Source organism: Camelus bactrianus, chromosome 13 (assembly GCF_048773025.1).
Source record: "Camelus bactrianus isolate YW-2024 breed Bactrian camel chromosome 13, ASM4877302v1, whole genome shotgun sequence".
NCBI classification, from domain to species: domain Eukaryota; kingdom Metazoa; phylum Chordata; class Mammalia; order Artiodactyla; family Camelidae; genus Camelus; species Camelus bactrianus.
In genome coordinates, this window is record NC_133551.1 from 71,580,880 (window position 1) to 71,589,865 (window position 8,986).

At 40.6% G+C, this 8,986-nt stretch overlaps 1 protein-coding gene across 2 annotated transcripts in view; it reads right to left on the reverse strand.

Moving 5' to 3' along the window:
* Positions 1-8,829, reverse strand: part of CLCN6 (chloride voltage-gated channel 6) — a 31,531-nt gene extending 22,702 nt beyond the window's left edge. The window contains exons 1-4 of one of the 2 annotated variants that reach the window (XR_006725711.2): positions 8,647-8,829; positions 7,805-7,864; positions 1,386-1,451; positions 970-1,035 (exon numbers count right to left, since the gene is read on the reverse strand). Coding sequence is in view for 1 of the 2 variants with exons in the window: in XM_010957526.3 (XP_010955828.2) it covers positions 970-1,035; positions 1,386-1,451; positions 7,805-7,864; positions 8,647-8,733 (279 nt within the window). In the remaining variant the exon portion in view is untranslated. The remainder of the gene's footprint in view (positions 1-969; positions 1,036-1,385; positions 1,452-7,804; positions 7,865-8,646) is intronic. The other variant, XM_010957526.3, reaches the window with a different exon arrangement.
* Positions 8,830-8,986: the final 157 nt, after the last annotated feature.

Here is an 8,986-nt window from a genome sequence, read left to right on the forward strand (position 1 = left end):
TTCATGCTCTTATAAAAGCGATCACAGAAAGCTCTCTCACCCTTCCTGCCATGTGAGGACACAGTGGGAAAATGACCATCTGTGGACCAGGAATCAGGCCCTCTGCAGATACTGAATCTGCTGGTGCCTTGGTCTTGGACCTTCCAGACCCCAGAGCTGTGAGACATAAATGTCTGTTGTGTGAGCCCCACAGTCCATGTATTTTTGTCACAGCAGTCTAAAATGACTAAGACAATCCCCTTTTCTCACACTGTATTGATAGAAAATCAGATTTGACAGCTATCATGTTGACTGTCTGCTGACTTTTCCAGCTTCTCGTCTCCAGGTTTAAGCATAATGAGTCAGCAGTTAATGGTTCCAGACTTTCGCTACTGCCATCTCTGGCAATGTTTCATAATCTCTTCTTGTCTGTGATTCACCTGTGAACGCGCTGACCCCGAACCCCGTGCTTCCAGGCATATTCCTCTACCCACAACTGCCAGCTCTACCTTCTAGGTAAAATGAGCAGTGTGCAGGGAAGATGGACAACGTAATGAATTCACGGAGACCTGTGGTGCTGTTGCTGGCACACTGTGCTAGAGGAAAGGGCACAATGGTCGCTGTTTTGTTCCCCTTACTTTGCTTTTTCCTGACAGAGTGACCTCAGCATCTCCCCACTCTGCTCTCTACCCGGCGGGACCACATCACACCATAGGGCTAGGTCTTGACCAAGCCTTCGAGTGCTTTAAAGGGCACCAGAGTTGCATGGCTCACTTTCATTTCATAAAACGAAAGAAAGAGAAGCATGAAAAAGTGTCAGAATTAAAAAAAAAAAAAGGTGTCAGGATTATTATTTAAAAAGAAAAAAAGAGAGAGAGAAAGAAGGCAGTCTCTGTTACTATGACAAACAACTTTTTCACCAGGCTGGAGCTGGCCCCCTGGCCCCCCCAGCCCTCTGGCCGGCCATCTCCCCACGTCCTGCCTACTCACCAGCCCCGTGCAGACTCCAATGGCAAACACCACCATCCACTTCACCGCCTCATACCTGCGACCTTTCTGTTCACAAAAGAAAAGAATGACTCAGTTTATTACAGGGTTATGTTGACAGTAGGGAAGGAATACATCTCAGCCAACCAGGTTTAGACTGGATTCCATGTGGACAGCAGGCACAGTGGTGATGCCTGGTATGGCAGGTGCTCTACAGTGAAAGGCTGATGAACGCCAAGTGGCTGGGCCAGGTGCCCTGACAGTGGGTCCTCTGGTTGGCAGGATGAAGGTGTAAGGAATAAATGCGGATATCTCATGGACAGTTAAAAGGCCAAGGGGTACAGATACTTACTGGAGAACTGAGAACAGAAAACAAAGCTGTCATAAGACCACTCCCAAGAGATCAATAAGGGACCCACCTTATTATCCATGGTCTCCAAAACTTCCAGGTAAGGGTCATTGATACAGCGATCATAATCCAAGCTCTGAAAGAGGAACACGTTGAGTAAAAACAAAAAGTCACAACCAGATGGGAAGAATCAACAAAACCTGGAAAAGGATGCAGCTCCCGGTTCCTGCTGCTCCAAGAGCAGTGGGCAGAGCCGCACCCACAAGGGGCTTGTCAGAGACGCCTAACCTCAGATCTGCAGACCTGCAGCGTGGGAAGCTGCACTTCCTGGGCACGAACGTGCCAGCAGCGCTGCTTCAGGTACATGCGTCATACTTTAGGAAGTTTGAAATTGCATATTTTTAAATGTCCTGTTTCTACCAAGCATTAAAAGACCTTCTGCTATCACAGTGTTACCCAACTTACTCCGTTAGACGAATAAAAGCGTCAATTAACCGGAAGCAAATTAAGTTAGAAAGCCTGTTAATTTTAAGTATCTTCTGTAGTTACTGTCTAGGAAAAAGAGGTTAGTCATGAGATGTACTAACATAGACTAGTTTTAAAAACAACTTCAAATTTTGTTAGGAAGAAGCACAGATTCAGCCCAGCTCCTTAAAACTATGCTTCACAGAACACAGCTGTTCTGCAAACAACATGCAGGTTTGCCACAGACATTTCAAGAAATAATTCAAAGGAGACAATTTTATTTCTAGCATGGGAAGCAGCAGTCTGGCACCAAAGGGAAACAGTCTGCTGTGTGCTCCCTCCCCGTAACCTGTGGTACCCACACATCAGCCCGGGAACAAACTGGACACTGGCCTCGTAGACACACTCCCAGGTGGGAGTTCACAGTCAGCCAAACACAGGTGTAACATGTGACAATTTATTACATTTAAATGATTACCCAAAGTCCAAATTCCTTTTTTAAAAGGCTCTGAGAGTATCAACAGGTGACTTGATGGGATCAATTACCATCCACCCAAACATGGAAGACCATGTAGCCATAAAATAACTATAACAGGTCTACGTAAGACAGACGTGGAGTACATGCAAAAAGTAAGTAAAAAGGGCAAGATGCGAAAGAAAGAAGCAAGCAAGCCAGATGCAGAATAAAATGTATAATATGATCTTATTTTGATTAAACAAATTAAAGATTATTTGTATGTCAGCACACAATGCAAAACATCTGGGAAAACTGTTAACAGTGCTTATGTCTGAGGTGTTTTAGGAGGCATTCACATCCAGGTATTGTTTAAAATTCTCGTAGCAAACATGGTGTACTTTTTATAACCAAAAAAATTGTTTTCCTGATTACAAAAGAAAAATAAACAATATTTCTGCTGGGAAATAAGACTCATCCATGACTGATTAAATATATACATGTATTTAGTGATTATGTATATATGTATACACATGTATGATACATATCTACATATATACAGTTGACCCTTGAACGATGTAGGGGTTATGGGCAAGTGAATTCCTATGCAGTTGACCATCTGCATATTGCTATTTTTGCCTCAAAAACGAAGTAATTGATAAATGACTCACTCCAGGGCAGGAAGATGAAACAGTTTGGATAGAATTAGGATCAAACCCTAGTTCTTTTGATTCCACATACTGTGATCTCTAATGGAATACAAACTTTTCCTGACACTTAAAGATCTGTAAGATGAAAACATGGGTACTACATTTATTGAAAAAAATCTGCATACAAGTGGACCAGCACAGTTCAAACCTGTGTAGTTCAAGGGTCAGCTGTTTACAAACATACATATTTATATATACATACAAACACACACACATATAGACACATATATACATATATTTAATCAATTAAGTGATATCACATTCTAGGAAGAAACGGAAAAAGTTAACGCTGAAAAATGACTATCCTTCATACCAATTATGTATACAAATTACTGGCCAATTAATTATTTGCTGTATGGTTCTGTCTAATAATATGATGGCTCCATTAACATTTAAAAGGTTTGCAGATGTCCAGAATAGGCAAAGAAACAGGGACAGAAAGCAGATTAGTGGTTGCCCACGGTCAGGGGCAAGAGGCATGGGTAGTGACTGCTAATGGGTGCGTGGTTTCCTTCTGGGTGATGAGAATGTCTGAAATTGATTTGATGATGGCCGTACCATTCTGTGAATATACTAAAAAAACCATTGCGTTGTATACTCCAAATGGGTAAACTGTACAGAATGTGAATTAAAGCTCAAGAAAGCTGTTAAAAGGGACATTTAGAAACAACTGAAATACCAGAACATCAACCTTTCCTTTTTCTTTTTTAATAAATTAGCTGAAAGTTTGACACTTGCTAAACATGTACCAATGAACAGTACAATTGATTATTAAAACTAGATATTGTTACTTCTCCTTTGCCAAGACTAACTTCCTTTTATTTCTGCTGTATATCTTGCTCTTTGGTTTGGGGAACTAACAACTTTAAAAAAAAATAGAATTTGTATAGGTGGCCTGCTGGGCCACTGCCTATGGTTATGAGCAAAAATGGCACCCGACCGTGGGGGCAAATGGAGACTGAGATGGAGCCCCAATTCACCCAGGAAGGGCAATTTGGTGCTCACACAAAATGCACCTTCAATGTACCTTTTATTCTAATCCTCTACTCTGAGGGGTGACTTTTTCTAACTCAAGGTAGGGAGTTATTATTATTCCAACCAACTACAATGAGAATGGACGCCAAAGTGGAGAGTCTAACATCTTTTAAGACCTCCAACTTAACATAGGAAGAATCAAGTGTGTGTAATGAACTCTTACTAGAAGGAGCACATTTCAGAAAGATGTTCAGCAGGAGGGTTTTCTAGTTGATCCTCTCATAAATAACATCTGAGCAGACTTTTCTGACTAAGCGCCTAGCGAAATAACCTCTTACACACAGCAAATGCTCTCAAGAAGCTCATATGCAGAGATCGTTAATTGAGTAATATTGACTCACATGAAAGACTATTAATGCATAAAAGTTATGTAAATATGCATATCAGCTGAAAGGAAATGCATCACAAATATGATTGCAATTTAATGAAAGGAGTGAAGGAGTCTAGGGAACAGTAGGTCCATAGAGCAGGGATGCCGTGGTGAGCTCCTAGGAGTAGGATGAAGTCTGGACAGCGTCAGTCGTAGTGATACGTAGTAATACGGTCAGGATGATACCACTAGGTGCAATGACGAAATGCCAGGTGACAGCATAACAGGGACCACCTTATACTAATTCTTGTAAACCTCTCAACTATGTACAAGGAAGCAAACATTTAAGAAATATGAGAAAATATGTCAGTGGATACAGTGCTTTTTGATTGATTCAAAGTATTTGCATCAGAGCAACATATCAAACTGTACCACTGAGGTGCAGTTGGCAAATTCCAGAGTCCTAAAATTATTTTAAGGTGCAATCTACTTCATCTTAAATCTGCTTGACTTAAAAGATGTATCACGCAGATGCAATGTGAGGATCTTATTTGGAACTTAATTCAAACAATTAAAAAGTACATATGCCATTCATAAGACAACTGGAAAATTTTAACACGGGGTATTAGATACCAAGGAATTATTATCAATGTCTTAGGTATGAAAATGGTATTGGGTTATACTAAAAATAAAAGTCCTTACCCACTAGAGATGCACATTGAATTATTTACAGGTGAAATGATGTGATGTATAGAATTTCCTTCAAAATAATATGGGAAAGGGGAAGTGGATGGGAGCATGGAGCAGACAAGGTTGGGCAGGAGCTGAAGGACTGCTGAAGCTGTGTAATGAGGACAGAGGGTTTCAATAATATACTGTTCTGTCCATTTTTGTCTATGTTTGAAATTCTCTACAGTAAAAGAGTTTTTTTAATTTCACACTACACTGCAAATCATAATAGTTACACTAAATTCTACAGCAAGAAAAAGATGAAATATTAAAAAGAAAATTGGCCTGAGTGTTTTTGCTCTAGAGTATTGAATTTTTAAAGTCTACATGACATTTCTTTAAAAAAAAGCAGTAAACATAGACATGATTAATTCCACTTCTTGGAATTAACCGTAAGGAAGCAATTAAGGATGAACAAGAAAGGATGGTCACCACCATGCAGTTCATAATGTAGAAAGGTCAGATTAAAGAAACTGGCATAATGAAATACAATTCCCCTACTTAAAAAGATACTATAGAAACATATCTACTGATACAAAAATTGTTATCAAGTGTGTGGGTGAGAACACGTTAAAATAGTATATTTAGTAGAATCTCACTTTGTTACTTAAGAAAAGCATGGAAAATGAAATTTAGTAAAGTGAATAGTCACCTTTTAATGAGCAGGGTTATGGGGTTTTTTCCCTAGCTTCTTTCTGTAAATCATTTAAGAATCCTCTATCACAACTGTAGCTTGTTCTTATCATTTTAAAAGTCATAGAAATGTCATTATGAACTGATTAAATAACAAAAAGGCACTCCAGTAGCACTGGCCTTACTACACAAACACACACACACACACACACACTCACTCTCTCTCTCTCCCCTTCTCTCCCTCTCCCTCTCTGTGAGTCCTGTACTTGAAATTGGGAATTACAATCAAGAACTGACATTTCCTATTTGCAAAAGATGAGACTGACAAGGGCTTAATTTCCAGAATATATAAACAGCTCATACAACTTAATAATAAAAAAACAAACAACCCAATCCAAAACTTAGCAGAAGACCCAAACAAGCAATTCTACAATGAAGACATACAAATGGCCAATAGGCACATGAAAAAAATGCTCAGTATTGCTAACTATCAGAGAAATGCAAGTCAGAACTACAATAAGGTATCACTTCACACGAGTCAGAATGGCCATCATTAAAAAGTCCACAAACGATAAATGATGGAGAGGGTGTGGAGAAAAGGGAATCCTCCTTTACCGTTAGTGGGATTCTAGTTTGGTGCAGTGGCTATGGAAAACAGTATGGAGATTCCTCAAAAGACATGAAATAGACTTATCCTATGATCCAGCAATCCCCTTCCTGGGCATATATCCAGAAGGAACTTTGATTCAAAAAGATACATGCACCCCAATGTTCACAGCAGCACTATTTACAATAGCGAAGACATGGAAACAATCTAAATGTCCATCAACAGATGATTGGATAAAGAAGCTGTGTCATATTTATACAATGGACTACTACTCTGCCATAAAAGGGAATAAAACAATGCCATTTGCAGCAAAACGGAAGTACCTGGAGATTGTCACTCTAAGTGAAGTAAGCCAGAAAAAGAAAGAAAAATACCATACAATATCACTTATATGTGGAATCTAAAAAACAGACAAATGAATTTATTTACAAAACAGAAACACTCATAGACATAGAAAACAAACTTATGATTACTGGTTGGGGAGGAGTGGGAAGGGATACATTGGGAGTTTGAGATTTCCAGATACTAACTACTAAATCTAAAACAAACAAGTTTATAATGTATAGCACAGGGAACCATACTCAATACCCTATAGTAACCTATAATGAAAAAGAACTTGAAAATTAATATATATGTATATGTATGACTGAACTATTAAACTGTACACCAAAAATTGACACAACACTGTAAACTGACTATACTTCAATTAAAAACAAAAAAACAAAAAAACACTAAAAATAGAGTTACCAACTGCTCCAGCAATCCCACTCCTGGGCCTATATCCAGAGAAAACTATAATTTGAAAAGATGCACGCACCCCAATGTTCATAGCAGCCTTATTCACAATAGCCAAGACATAGGAGCAACCTAAATGCCCATTGACAGGTTAATGGATAAAGAAGATGTGGTATATATACACAGTGGAATACTACTCAGCCACAAAAAAGAATGAAACAATTCCATTTGTAGCAACAAGGATAGACCTAGAGATTATCATAGTAAGTGAAGCAAGCTAGAGAGACAAATATATCACTCATATATCATTCATATATCATATATCACTCATATCTTGAAAAATGCTACAGATGAACTTATTTACAAAACAGGAACAGACTCACAGACATAGAAAATAAACTAATCACTGCCAAAGGTGAAAGGAAGAGAGGGATAAATTAGGAGTTTGGGATTAGCAGCTACAAACTACAACATATAAAACAAATAAACAAGGTTCTACTATATAGACCAGGGAACAATATTCAGTATCTTATAGTTACCTAGAATGAAAAAGAATATGAAAATGAATACATGTATGTATATGTATTACTGAAATATTATGCCATACACCAGAAATTGACGCAACATTGTAAACTGACTATACTTCAATTAGAAAAAGACTGCAAAAACAAAACAAAACTTAAAACATACCTACTCACCCTCTAAGAGAGAAGGCCAAAGAGCATCTCTGGTTGGAATCCTAATGCTTCCATCTGAAGTGAGCACATTGCTCCCTAATTTTGTTACCGAAGACAGTATTTAAGAATCCTACCTCATAGTCTTTCCTCGGAAGGATCTCATCATCTTCCTCCTGTGTTTCTCCAAGGATGGTCTAGAAAAACAGATTCACAGAAGGAAGACCCTTTTAATGGTTTTAAAAGCAGAAAGAGGCAGAAGTATTTATTGAAACCAGCTGCTACTTTCTAAATCATCTGGAGCCTTTATCATTAAATGGAAAATGACCTAAAAAAAAAAAAAAACCTTTTGAGATGGGGGTGATGTGTATGGGGATCTACAGACATCCAGCTGAGCTCTTCATTTCTGTTGATACATTCTCCAAATATCCACTCTAGTCTTCAGGACATTTCAAAGATGTCCCTCGCCCCCTTAAGGGGGAAAAAATTCAGGTTCCATCTGGCAATGTGTCAAATCTGAAATCAGGAGGGACTTGTCAACTCTGGGGACACAACAACTCAAGTTTTCCCAGGGTGCTTTGCAGAGGGAAGCTGGATTATCAGTGACCCAGAAAGGGTGAGGAATAGAGTGAGAAAGGGCTGGAGAAACTACGCCAGCTGCATGACATGCACAATGTCCAGTGAAGGGGCTCATTCTGAAAATGCTTGCTTCATTCAAAACTCCTTTCAGACGAAAATTAAAGAAAAGAAGGTTGGAATTAACTGGATTCTCCATCAGATTCCAGTGAGGGGTTATGAGAAAAGACCCCAGACTTGGGCACGTGAAGCAAATCAGACGCTTCAAGAGCCTAGGCTGCGGTCCCCGGGCCCCACCCGCTACCACCGCAGGCCCAGCTCTGCCCGGCCCCACCCCCGGCAACGCCTCTCGCCGTCCCTTAGCAACCGCCCCCTCCTCAGCCCGGCTCCGCCCGCTCCTTACCAGCTCCTCGGGGGTGCGGGTCTCACGCTCACCGCAGCAGCAGCACCACCTGCAGCAGCAGCACAGGGACCCCCTGCACCCCGCCATCTTCCTCTTTTACTGCCACTCTGGACCCCTCTGCCTACCCCCTCCCAGCCAGGATCCGCGCCTCACGTGACTGGCCCCGGCTGTGTCACGTGGCCCTCTCGAGCTTGGGGAAGGAGACAGGGAGTGGCTGCAGACGGGTGGGGCGAGGACCCGCGTCACATGACGGTGGAGGCACGGCTTCCAACGTGACTTCTGGGCGCGGCCATGTTGGAGGCGGGGCTTCCAGGCGCCAGCGAGGGTGGTGTCCGCCCTC